Source organism: Thunnus albacares, chromosome 2 (assembly GCF_914725855.1).
Source record: "Thunnus albacares chromosome 2, fThuAlb1.1, whole genome shotgun sequence".
Taxonomy (NCBI): domain Eukaryota; kingdom Metazoa; phylum Chordata; class Actinopteri; order Scombriformes; family Scombridae; genus Thunnus; species Thunnus albacares.
In genome coordinates, this window is record NC_058107.1 from 10,592,489 (window position 1) to 10,605,638 (window position 13,150).

General features: G+C 40.9%; 2 protein-coding genes across 2 annotated transcripts; one reads left to right on the plus strand and one right to left on the minus strand.

Annotated features, from left to right (window-relative positions):
* The first annotated feature begins 9 nt into the window (after positions 1–9).
* Positions 10–2,395, plus strand: c2h12orf43 (chromosome 2 C12orf43 homolog). Its single transcript, XM_044365544.1, has 6 exons — positions 10–185; positions 504–534; positions 1,244–1,342; positions 1,458–1,528; positions 1,635–1,722; positions 1,818–2,395. The coding sequence occupies exons 1-6, from the start codon at positions 59–61 to the stop codon at positions 2,170–2,172; spliced, it is 771 nt and encodes a 256-aa protein (XP_044221479.1). The 5' UTR covers positions 10–58; the 3' UTR covers positions 2,173–2,395.
* A 66-nt stretch (positions 2,396–2,461) lies between these two features.
* hnf1a (HNF1 homeobox a) lies at positions 2,462–12,357 on the minus strand. The gene is made up of 10 exons (XM_044365532.1): positions 7,872–12,357; positions 6,654–6,853; positions 6,354–6,534; positions 5,416–5,618; positions 4,935–5,077; positions 4,702–4,843; positions 4,419–4,607; positions 4,224–4,339; positions 4,025–4,109; positions 2,462–2,934 (listed from the first exon to the last, which is right to left on the minus strand). The coding sequence occupies exons 1-10, from the start codon at positions 8,168–8,170 to the stop codon at positions 2,804–2,806; spliced, it is 1,689 nt and encodes a 562-aa protein (XP_044221467.1). The 5' UTR covers positions 8,171–12,357; the 3' UTR covers positions 2,462–2,803.
* Between the last annotated feature and the right edge of the window lie 793 nt (positions 12,358–13,150).

Genomic DNA, 13,150 nt, shown 5'->3' on the forward strand with positions numbered 1-13,150 from the left:
TACATTACCCAGAATCCTTAGCTCAAAACAGACAACACCGTGGGCACATGGATTTATCATGGCGGCGCACGTTAAAAAGATGGTCGGTGTTTCTGAAGACTCCAGCAGCAGTGACGATGAAGCGCTGAAAAGATGTCAGGAGGCAGTTTGGGAGACACAAGCCTATAAGACGAAAGAGACGAAAGGTGAGGGGGTTTTTTCTGTTTGGTTTGTAGTTTGGGACGAAGTGAACGGAAATGCACAACAGAGAAGTACAAACACGACGTTAGCCTGGTAAAAGTACAACCCTAATATTTCTGCCTCAGGTGAGTTGCAAGGTTGAAATTACTGTCAGAAATACATATGTTGAACAGTGCTGGTTTCCATGTTAGCTTTAACTTTACTCATTATTAACGTAGCTATCTGAGCTGGTCCAGTAAAACACTGTAGTAACATCTAGCAGTGGAACATTAAATAATGAAATGAATTTTATCTCTGTTGAAGACTGTCTTTCTTTATTTTAGGTGGTGACAGCGATGTGAAACAGTCCAAACGGTAAGTCTATTATTTGTCAAAATAAGCACTAATTGCAAAGCCATTATGTAGGAAAGAGGAAGACTTCCTACTATAATGTTTGTGGCTCTACACACTGCAAGAAGTCTACATAATTAAAGCATAAGTTCACAATTTTTCAAGCCCTCAAATGTGCTTTCAATGTAAGTGATGGGGGCCAAAATCCACAGTGTGTCCACACAGTCGTTTTGTGCAAAAATGCTTGTAAAAGTTGATCTGAAGCTTATATAAGATTTACCTGTTGAACTGCGGTGGAAGTATAGTAACAAAAAGAGGGACTTTGGCACTAAAAAGACTAACGTTGAAAGATATTTACTTGGTTTGACCAATTTGGATGGCTGAAGCTTCATATAAGCTTCAGATGAACTTTTAAACACATTTTTGCACAGATGGAGGACTGTGGATTTTGTCCCATTGTAAGTGCATTATGAAGGGATCTTCTAATGGCCAGTATGAACAAGAAAAAACCTATTTCAATATTCCTTTGTGCTCCTGACTGTTGTTTTAAGACAGACTTAAAAAAATGTGAACGTTTCCTTTAACTTTCTCTTTTTGCGATAAATTTTTTTAAAAAAGTTTTTATGTGTAGCTAAAGCTGCTCCAATGAAAACAAATGGTATACTGGCTATATTGTAAACAAATATTTTAATAGAAATGAAACATGCTTGAATATTGTTTTATTTTGCATCAGTGTTGTTGTTGCTGACCATGAACATGATGGCAATGAGCTCCAGGTCACCCAAGGGTTTCGAACACACGTCGCTAAAAAGTTGGGACATTTTCTTGACAGGTAACTTGTTTGACTTTATGCACAAAGCATTTTCAACTGATCCTTCTTTTAATCCTGTAATGAAAAGATTTCACATATTTTTAAACCTGATCTATAATATGCATGTGACTGTCAGTTACATTTCAGAGTTGCAGACTGAAACTTCCCCCTGTGCAGAATCAGGAAAATGTGATGATAATGATGAAGGTAAAGTGTCTCTTTTCTTTGATACTTGCAGCTTTTGCTGGAGATTTTGATTCATCTGCATTCATGAATGTTTTTTGTTGTTGTTTTTTTTTTTTTTTTCTTTTAGGATTTCGTCTGTTTTCTACATCAGTCCCAGGACAAACAGCTGAGGAGCCTCCACCCCCTGTGCGGCGTCGGCCCATGCCCAGCTCAAGGTTCTTATTCTTTCTGGGTTTTTTTTTTTTTTTTTTTTACTTCATCAGTGTTTTTATACTCCTTAATGTAACATTATACATTCTGTTGTTCACAGTGACAGCGACAGTGAGATGGAAACACGGCTGAAGGAGGCAGCTGTGTCAGTCAAAGATCTCTTACCCTCGCTATCCTCTACACTCTCACCTTCCTCAGCGGAGCCTCCATGCTCAGAAAAGAAAAAGAAAAAGAAGAAAGTGGCAGAGGGAGAGGAGAGCCATGTTGTTAAGAAAAAGAAAAAGAGGAAACAGAATCAAGAGGAGAGCGAGCAGGTGGACTCTGCAGGCTCTCCTCCTAATGCTCAAGGCAACGGCGAGCATGAGAACTCAGAACAGGAACACAACAAAGTCAAAGTAAAACGGAAAAAGAAAAAGAAGCGAGAAGGGACCACAAAGGAAGAGATTTTGAACTAAGACTTTTATGACTTATCTGTCATTGTCATGGGATGGATGCCTGTGTCCCACCACCATATTGTGTCACAACCTTGAAATCATCAGATGGTAAGATATTTACCAAAATGTTTTGAGGATATGTGAGGAACTCATGCGTTTCATCATTTTGACTTCACACACTGTTGTTACATGACAGTAAAGGTGTATCAAACACTTTTTCCATTAAAAATCATTTTATACCATTGCTGTGTTCTTGAAATAGTCTTTATTTCGTCATGAAAGAAACAGTGAAAAAAAATTCAGGTAACATGAAGTTAACAAATTTCAACTAAATGAACAATATCTGAATGTTACAAAAAAATTATTTTAATAAAAATACGTTTTAGTGTTGATTTTTTTCATTTGATTCCCTGTTGTATCAAAAGTGAATCTTCTCTAATGTCGACCCTTGTTCGTATTACAGTGGTATGGAGTTTGAGTCTCTGAAACATCAAAGCTGAATCATCCTTGTGGTGCGTGACCCCAGAAATCCTCTTCAAAATTTGATGTGGTTTCTGTGGAAAGTTACACCCGAGGTATCTGTCCATTTCAAACACGACCACGCTCATGAGTCCAGCTGTTAGTGAGGAGACACTACATTGCCAAGGCAGTCCTACTGCGCAGTAGAGACCATTTGTGTAGGAATGTAGGAGCTGATGTCTGTTGGTGAAGATGAGAGGAGGTGAGACTGATGGCTCTCTGTCGTCTGAGAAGCGGGGTAAAGCTCAAGGCTTTCAGAGGAAGCTGTTGAGAGAGAGAGAGTAGTTTATCTGGCATTTAGCACAATTAGTTTTGATAGTAGGACATCTTTATGGTATACAAAAGCCTGTAGATACAGGAGAAATGGGGGGCAGAACCCGGAAGAATAAAACAGTCATTACCCATCTGGGTTATGCACACAACATAAATCTATTGAACATGTACTACTGGAATCTAGTCGCTATGATGGGGAACAAAGGGAACTAGAATCACCACTAAAGGAAGCAAAATATAATGTTACATTTGGGAATCTGCCTGGGAAGGCATCATAGAAATTATATGGTCAACTTAAAGCTGGAGTGCAGGATTTTTGTCTCCCCCTTCTGGCAGTGACAGTAAAGGGGGGCACTCAGCTGTGATTGCCTGATACTGTCATGCAGCACGTTCTCATGTGCACCCTGAATGACAGGTACACAGAGACGGCTGGTAAAAACAGATATGTTTTGACGATCCACCGGGATTTGTACCAGTATTGTTCTGAGTGTCACACAACCCCCATGTGAAATGACTCATTTTACTGGCAGAGTTTGATCCATATGGTCTGATAACATTTGGAAAGTCTGGAAGTAGTTATTTTGCTGTTTTCTTTTTCATATACTTCAGTGACTTGCAGTGCTAGTTCTCATAAAAAAACACCAATAGAGGTTGTTTCTTAAATACATTTATGGATAAAAAATGTTACCCAATTTAAAGTATTCCACAGAAATTCAGTTTTCTTATCCTCCATCATGATTCCAGATGTAACACAATTTCTGGTAAAATGGGAGAAAGAAAAGTCCACCAACAAAAAGTGAACATTACAATTTTTAAATACATCAAATCAGATTTATCTCAGCACATTATACCCACCAAACCTTTGCTTAGAAAACTTTTACCTCTCACACAGTTTACAGCTACACTAATATATTCGGGGTTGAGTGTTTCATGCTGTAAATGGTAAATGTGGCTCTTCTAAAATGGTCAAGATTCAGTTATAGGTAGGGGTTTCCATTTCAATTAGTGTAACTAGATTTGATGTGACCCCAAAGATGTAGATGTGAAGGAGTAAACCTGTGTTTACATCACAGCTGTGTACCTGGTACAGGTGTGGGGGGCTGCAGGTGCAGAGATTCTTCCTGTAAGGACGGATCCGTCTGTTCCTCGGGATCTGCTGTTAGAATCTGTCCAAAATAAAAAATCAGGGACATTTGAAAAATTCTACCAAATGAGGACCATTCATGCTGTGATGTTTGCTGTTTACTGGAGTCCCTACCAGACCATCTAACCCCAGTTACCTGTCTGACAGCAGCGAGGCTGGTCAGCGTCCCCAGGCTGCTGCTGTCGGCGATGACCATGGCTTGAGACAGCAGACCAGACGAGTGGTACTGGGGCGAATCAGACTTGTTGTACACTGTAATGGAGAGCAGATGGATTAGTCCTCACTCTATATAATATGATAAACTCATGGCATTTTATTGCTGTAGCCTTACTGTGACATGGCAGCTGTGCCATGGTTGCCATGAATGGACTGGCACCCATGTGACTGTGGAGCTGCTGTGATATTTGCTGCTGGGGGGAGGTGTGAAGCTGCTGCTGGAATGAGATTGGCTGCAGAGTGGTGAAACTGCCTCCCACATTGTTTATGACAGGTATGGTCTGAGGCTGCGTGGAGGCTAAACCTATAAATCAACAGGCAAAGACGTGAGTTTTTCTTGTCATAAAAAAAGCCAGTTAAAAGCTTCAGTTGTCTTTATGCAGTGAGGCAAAGGTTACCAATGAGAAGTGAGGACTCTCCCAGACTCATGATGCTGGGCAGTGAGGCCATGATGACGCCTTGTGAGGACATAGGGGAGGTGGACAGACTGTGCAGTGAGGTCAGAGTGCTTACTGGGGGCAGCGGGCCACCGCTGGACACCTGGGACCAGAGGACATCATGGTCATGATGGCAGGGGTGTGTGCAGCTAGTCACTAATAACAAAGCGAGGGACCATGACACATGCTCTCACCGGCTTGGGATTGTGGGCCTCGAGGAGTGTGTGGCTGGGCTCCAGTTGGACAGGGCTGACCACCAGGCGTCCCACTCTTTCCACTCCGCTACCTCTGGCTGAGCTCAGGGTGTCACATGGGATTTGCTGACTAAATTTCACACCTGGAAAACAACACAAGTCAGGCCCCACAGGTCCCTCATCACTGACTGGGTTCATGTTTTATACATACAGCAGACAACTTTGGCTGATGGCTCCAAATGGCAGAATGAGGGAACTGAGAAAGTTGAGCATTAATACCAGAACCAGTGCAGTCATGTCTGCATGAGTGTGACGGTTATTGTTTTACATTAAAGGAAAAAAAAGACAAGTGCGTCCAAAGATCTGGCAAATGCAAGTCCAACTTTGTCTCGACAGAGCCCTCACTCGCTCATTTAGGAGGCAGTTTTGATTTCACTCTTAAGTTTCTTGAAGCTTTGCTGAAGGTTTTGAAAGTTATTACCGTGCTCGGGACTTGGTGGAAGGGGGGGGTTAGAAGAGGAGGCAGGCTGGTTGGTGAAAGGCGTGTCGAGGGCCAGTTTGTGACGGAAGGCCTCTTCTTTGCGACGGTTTGCAAACCAGTTGTACACCCGGACCTCCGTGACCAGGTTGGAGCCCAGGCCAGCAAGCTGGGAGGGAGACACCCCCCTCTGCAGACACTCTGCCCTGAAGGATGAGGAAGAAGCACATCGATATGTGGTCCAGACTTTGACCCATTGATTACCTCAGTCAGTATTTCACCAGAAGATTTTAAAGATTTTCTCCCAACCTCTGTGATGTGATCAATCACCTGCAGTTACTAAACATTAAGTCTTAGCGTGCTACCAGACACAGATCATTTATTTTTGTACCTCATCTCAGCAGATATTGAGTAAGAACAAAGTTAGTGTATGTAAGGTTTAACAGTCTTGGGTCTGAGTTTAAGGATGATTTGGATAGTTGCAAGATATTTATGAAAAATATCCTAACTGGATAATTATTTATTGCATTTTACATTATGTACTGTATGTTAAATGCCCTGAAAACCTATTTTCTCTATCATCTTCTTACCATGAAGGATGAGGTCCTACATAAACACATTTTTCTAGTTTTGGTTGTTTCACAAGTGAGATTTGTGTTTTTGTCTGGGCTCTTTTCACTGGTTTGAAGTGGGTGGGACTCCGTTGGAAAAAGGTGATAATAATTCATATATATTTAAATAGTTATTATAAATGAAAGGATGTTTTTTTCAAACCAGACACCAGGTTTTTAGGGGCTGTAACGATTGTTAAATGGGGCTGACCTCATTAATCTGGCACATGATACAGGTCTGATTGTGCCAAACTGACTCTGCAAAGCTATAAAAACATAAAATAAATAAATAAATGCCTGTTTTGTCTTGGTACTATCAGTATGTCACACCTGTTACAATCATCCACCAACCCCTCTCTCTCCTCCTTGCTGGGGTTCTTTTGTCGTTCGTAGGCGTGGAAGAGGATCTGCAGGGACGCTGGACCCCATTTGAACCTGTTCCTCCGTCCTTTCCTGGTGTCCTCTCCTTGGTCCTCCACGGATGCAAGGCCGTGTTTGGCATTGGTGAATTCTAAAGGGAATGTTAGTGTGTTATTTCTCACTTTCAGACCCATAGAGAACTGATATTTGATGGGTGTTTGAAAGCAGAAATGAGGGTTTTTATAGCTCTACAGCTGCTCGTGTACTTACGCTGGCTGATCTCGCATTGCTTCTTGACGTACCAGCTGTACAGAGCAGCTCTCTTCTGGTTCTTCATGGGCGTGCCTTTGTTGAGGTGCTGGGAGAGGTGGGACTGGTTGAGTCCTGTGGACTCTACCACCTCTCTCTGAGGGAGATTGTGCTGCTGCATGTAGCTTTTCACCATTTTTGCGACACACCAGGGGTCCTCCCTGTTAGACAAAGACACCTGAGCTGACAAAACATCTGTATCTACTTTATGCCCTTGTGTATTTTTATTTATACAACTGAGATTTACTTCCTTTTTAAAAGAACAGTTTATTCTCAAAGTATTTTATAAACACATTAGACATAAAGCATGGCCACTGAGAGGGAAGTGGAGAGAGGTTTATTGACAGAGTGAGATAAGGGAAAGCACACAGGAGCAAAGTCCAACTCTTTCAGATCACTGGAGGGGAAAAACGTGTAAAAGGTTTATGAAGCCTAATTTAACGCTTTCTAACTGTCAGGTCAGGAGGAGATAAAATACACGAATTTTCAAAAATCCCCGACTTCACCAGATGCAAAGACAACACACAAACAATCTTTACTTTATGTATTAGATAGAAAAATGGAACTGAAGTATTTTAACACATTTTCTTAAAGAGCATTTTAATAGATTTTTCAAAGTTTACTTTTCTATAAATTATCAGATAAACAGTGTGTATTCCTAATGTAAGAAATCAGGTCTTAAAATTGAATGTAGAAATGTCACTCATGCGTTATGTCAACATAGCCTCAAAGGACCAGCCCAACTCCATTAATCTTCACCTATGCATGTAGCTTATTTATTAAGAAATGGCCAGAGAATAATGATGAGGGTGGGTAATTAGTAACTAGCAAAGGAGGAACCCTCTTTAAATTCGCCTCAGAAGCCAGATTGCAGAGAGAGACAGACAGAGAGCAGGAGAAGGAGGGAGGAATTGGGAGGAGAGGGGAACCAAGCTTGAGAAGTGCCAGAGAATGAAGGATGTTTTAGGTTATTTCAACTCTCAGGTACTTTCATGATACGGGGGGTAAAGGAGAGGAGGGGGACCTCAAAACAGCATCAAGAATGTGGTTGAGGCATTTTCAAATTTGACCTGATCAAGTCTCATTAGGAGGCACAGACAAATTTCTGTGTGAGAATAGCAGTTAAGGGGATTTTGCCATTGTCATGGAGCCTCTGGAGAAGTGCTGGGATCTACTTACTGCAGTAGCCGGTCGACTTCTGTCCTCAGTTTGGCTGCCGCCTCTGGGGGAAGCTTCTCCAAATCTCGGAATATGGGCGGTGGGAAATCCATTTCTCCCTCCTCGGAGCTTTCTCCATCCCCTCTCTCCCCCTTCTCGGCGCCAGCAGCCGCCCTGTCTCGCTCCAGTTCCCCCATGGCTTGGACCAGGACGTCCCGGGATAGTCCGGATCCTAGCAGGGCCCAGATCAGCTGCTCCTGAAGAGCGGTCAGACGGCTCGTCCTCGCCTTAGCTGCCCCGGACCTCTCCTCTCCCTCCATTACTCTGATGCCTCACCTCGCTACCGCCTCGCAAACAAACACACTGCTCTCATGTGCAGTTTACACACTCAAACCACAGCCAGACAGGCAGCATTGGGCTCCATTACATTTGTAATCCCTCTTCAGTTTAAGACAAAGTATACTTTCATTTTCCTTGTGTTGAATTTACTCCCGATGTGTCCTGAGCTGCCTGGTTTTTAGCTCTCCACCTGCTGTTTTGCTTTCAAAGGTCAATTTTCTTTTTTTTAACCTTCTTCCTCTTCACCCCCTCCTCCTTACATGCGCCCTGTGAACTTTGTCCCCACTCCCTCAGTCCCCAACAGTGTCCAAAGTGCAATTTAAAAACAATAAATAAAACAGAGGGGATGTTACAGTCGCAAACAGGGCTGCAGAGACAACAGATCACCTCTCAAAGCGCACATAGAAATATTTAAAAAGAAAACCAAACAGAAAAGTTGCGAGATGCATTTATACATGAAGATATTTCTGATTGTGCAGTAAAACTATATTTCCAGACACACAGAAGCCCTTCTTATCCTTTTGTTTGGATTATGATTATTCAAAACTATTAGTAATGTTGAAGCATGTAGTTAAAAATGATAATTTTAGGCCAAACTTGAACATAATGCACAGAGCCACAGGAGATACACTGAATATAGCCATGCCACTAGAGAGCGCTGTTGTAGGATTCAAGGATCATTTATTTGCCAAGTATAAAAATACAAGGAATTTTTTATCTTGGTTCAGCCTCCAAAATGTGCAGACATTTATATTCAGTAAAAAAAATCACATAATACATAACATAGACACTGGTATGCTGGGTGGGTTCACTAAAAAGTTTTACACATAAATTAAAATTTAACAATTTAATATAAAACACAGACACTGTTATGATGACACTAATACGCAGACTGGAGGGGTGGGTGGGGGGTGAAGTGGCAGGTGCAGGGGCAGATAGCAGCAGGTCTGTCGGTTGACAGGGTAGTTGGCTTAGGAGTTTATGAGTTTTATGGCTCAGGGGAAGAACGTGTTCTTGTGTCTGGTGGTATTGGTTTTAATTGTCTGGGATCTCCTCCCAGAGGGGAGGGGCTAGAACATGTGGGTGTGAGGGGTCAGTCGGGATGCCCCTGGCCCGTTTCCTGGTCCTGGAGGTGTGGATGTCATGGAGGGAGGGCAGGCTGCAGCCAATGATTTTCTTAAATGTTATTAGGAGTGCTGCCCTGAACGTGTATCAAACTCAGAACCTTGTAATGTCAGAACCTTGTAAAACAGGGAAACTGACCATGAACAGAGTTTAACCACTGAGCCAGCAAAGATCCCTTGTATCATCTAAACTTTAAACTGCAAGACATATCTCTGCTCCAAGTTACTAATAGTTAAAGGCCAGAGTGTGCATGTAGTCTATTCACTATTTTTAGCATTAGTTCCATCACTTAGAAGTAAGAGATCTGCATAGTCAGAGCTTTTTAAAATAAGTGTCCTCTTTTAAATCGCTTCTGAAAACATATTTTTAGTGAAGGGTTTACTATTCTCACTTTGTATGTGTATGTTTTATTTTCTTCTTTACTTTCTCTCTTTCTCTCTGGTTTTGAGAAGTGCTTTACAAATGCACTTTATTATTATGAATATATATATATATATATATATATATATATATAATTATTATTTTATGCTCCATTTGCTCACCTGTTGATATTTTAACTGTGTTTATATCACTGTCTCAGCCCCACAAAAACATATATTTTCCTTCAATTCAATTTTGTATCAGGTTCAGGCAGTATAAATGTCACGGAAAATGCAAATATAATATAGTTTTTAAATGCCACTGATGTTGGCTATTCCTTTTCTTTTCACAAAATGCAACCGTGAGCATGTTTAACCCTCTAACAGCCCCAACAGGTGGTGTTAAACTCTGTGTCGCAGTGGGATTTCTACTGTAGCTGTTTACATAGACTCTCTGTGTTAAGCAGGATCTGATTTTGATCTGCAAATTCGAGATTTCTCCGTCTTTGACCAGACTTTTGCTTTTGTCAAAGAAAGCTGGCAGGGAATGATAACTTGGAAGCGGACTGGAGAGGAAAGAGGGCAAACTGAATGGGAGAAAACCTTTGAGAGTTAATGTAGTCCTTTATCTTTTCTCCCTCTTTTAGTGTAAAACGCTCACTTTCTCTGCCTGGATCACCTTATACCATTCTCAGGTTCAGCCTATCAGCACCTTTTTGTGTGGAGCTCTTGTTACCCCACCCTACCCTTGGGAAGATGGCATTATACTGTATTTGGAAGGGTAACAGAGCTCCCTCTATCTCCCTGAGACATGCCGCTGACCTGTAATTAAGTCCCATTGTACTATTCAGAGGAAACTCCTAACCAAAACGAACAGAGGGCAGTGTGTGTGGATTTCCAACAGCTCTGATACTGCTGTGACTAATGCTCCACCACACAAGCTGGGTTTATCAAAAAGGACCACATGCAGCACACATTACAGCTCGCATTTTCCCTCTCCAGAGAACTCAAAGCTATGTTGATTGGTAATGAGATACAATCCACACTGTCCATCTCTCATTAGTGAGCCATTGCTGGTTGCCTCTGTCTGTGTTCTCACCGCTTGCTCCCTCTGTCTCTGCAGCCACCCCCCCCACCACCACCCCCCTCCACACACACACACACACACACACACACACACTCCCAATCCCCATCCCCGCCATTCAACCCCATTGATCATGCATGCAGAAATTTAACACACCCCTTAATTCCTGTCCAAATAGCCCCTGTCCCACTTCCAGAGCTTCATCTGTTCATCTGCACAGAGTAGGCCTGTTTGCAGGCAGGACACTGGCTGCAGCACTCAATGAGGACAATCACAAGTCTAAATCTATGCCTGCACATCCTGTTTTAAACACTTTATGCTTGTATTGTTCTTATGGATCATGTTACAGGTGTGAGTGCATTTTAGAGGCACAGCAAGCACTATATTCATTGCTTGCTCGTATGTGTTGCAATTTCAGTGTACTAAAAAAAATAAAAAACCTAAATCTCCAGTCAGACTTCACGGTCCAAACTTTGCACCAAACTCTGAGCTGTGGTTAGGACAGCATCCATTTTACAGCCACCCTAAGTCAAAACTGTCATTGTCTTTGTTTGAATTGCTCAGGCTATTGATTGGCCTTAACATTGGTTACCAGGTCACATGTTGAGTCAGTGTTGAGAAGATTAGCTGGAGCTGGCTTTGGTACTAATTAAATACTTAAACCCCAGCAGTGAATGAGCACAGCACACAACCCTCCCGTTATACCACACTGCATAAGCCGGTTTGCAGTATGGGAGTGTATTAAAATGAAGAAATTATGGCTGCAAACTAAAAACACTGATACAATTCTCTCTCAATTCCACACAGATACTCACTCAAAAACGACTTAACAAGGATCCTATTGGTGAATTGGGAAGGTTAGTTTAAAGATTAGTAAATATCAGTGATAGTATATGAAACATATATATCTAGAAGAGAAATGTGAAGACAGACATTGGCTTCTTCTTGATTTAATGTTGTGTCAACAGGCTACTGGAGCTAACTGTTAGGCAATAGTTGTGAAACTGATTAACTTTGTTGCTTGAACTTTTTTTATAAACACATTTTTATACAACAGCATGCTCTGTTTCGAGTAATAGTTGTTTGTATTATTTTTAGCATATTAGATTAATAGCACATGATATTAATTTCCTGTCAAGACATATGGTAGGCTAATGTTCTTCATTTGTATTTGCATGTGGTGTGTCACAGTGTGTCATTTCACCAGATTTTTTTCAGTCTACTGTGAGATTTTCAGTGGAGTGACCTTGAACGCATCATGGCTGATGTTTAAAAGTTTGAGTGATAATCGGACAGTGTTCGTACAAACCGGTTGTAACTGTAAATTGTGCATGTGAACGTTTTCTTTCTGGTCTAAGATGAAATTTGCGTCAAGTCAGTCAGACTTAGCCAGAATGTGACAGGAAGTTAGGGCATTTTCACCTTCATAATAAAAGCTTAATGGTTTTTGCCTAGAAAAAAAGCATTTACAGGTTTAATTGTAAATAATCTGTTTTTAAATTACCTATGGTTTGGTTTTAAAAAATAAAATGTTATTATAAAACACTGCTTATTATACCAGGTATTCATTTTTTTGTTGTTGATACTAATTATGGATGCAAATTTGGATATTTGTTTTATGTTTCACCGCACAGTTTGATGGAAATATTTATTTGTAGAGATATCTTTTTATTTTCAGTTGGGATAGCTCTGTGACTTTGTTTATTGTTTGCTTGTTTATTTTTCCACCCTATGTGATACATCGCTGGACTTTGGTGAAATTTCCCACCACTAATTCTGACGTTGTTAATAATACAGAGACTCATCCAACTATGCTCCAGTTAAAAATGGTCCTATCTCCTACTTTGAAATCCAGTGATACAGATGGTGCCGTACTTACAAAAAACAACATTGACCTCCAATGCACACCAATGTTCGACACCTGCTAGTTTGTTGAAACACAGTGAGCCAACTTTTTAAATTCAACAATATGCATATTTTGAAAGGTACAGCACTAAAAGATAATCTCAGAAGAGACCTACTAGCCACAGAGCCCTCACTCAAAATGTAAATCATGTAAATCATTATAGGCCTATCAGCAATAAAGAGCAGCAAAATTGTTTTTTTTAAAACTTACAATCAGTCAAGTCAGTTTGATTTATTATTGTTTTTACCAATATCAAAAATTATAAAATTGCCTTAAAGTTTTATTTATGACTGACAGAGTGTGCATTGTTAGGATAGGGTACTTTTAGCTCATTAATACAGATTAAGGGACTGTAATTGATTATACTTTCATATGCTACAGTGGTGGAAGAAGTATTCAGATCCTTAAGTTTGTTATAAAAATTATGATTACACTATGTATGTGTGTTACTGTTTTACATAGATCATGATGAATTGTTTCTGTCTTG

Bases quoted from the DNA above. Each gene is read 5' to 3' on its own strand.
- hnf1a (XM_044365532.1), bottom strand. From the start codon at position 8,170: ATGGAGGGAGAGGAGAGGTCCGGGGCAGCTAAGGCGAGGACGAGCCGT. The intron at 4,844-4,934 runs GTGAGAGCATGT...CTCTGGTCCCAG, and splicing joins AGGCCCACAATCCCAAGCCG to GTGTCCAGCGGTGGCCCGCT. The intron at 2,935-4,024 runs GTACACAGCTGT...CTCTCTCAACAG, and splicing joins GCCCCCCACACCTGTACCAG to CTTCCTCTGAAAGCCTTGAG.
- c2h12orf43 (XM_044365544.1), top strand. From the start codon at position 59: ATGGCGGCGCACGTTAAAAAGATGGTCGGTGTTTCTGAAGACTCCAGC. The intron at 186-503 runs GTGAGGGGGTTT...TCTTTATTTTAG, and splicing joins TAAGACGAAAGAGACGAAAG to GTGGTGACAGCGATGTGAAA. The intron at 1,529-1,634 runs GTAAAGTGTCTC...TTTTTCTTTTAG, and splicing joins ATGTGATGATAATGATGAAG to GATTTCGTCTGTTTTCTACA.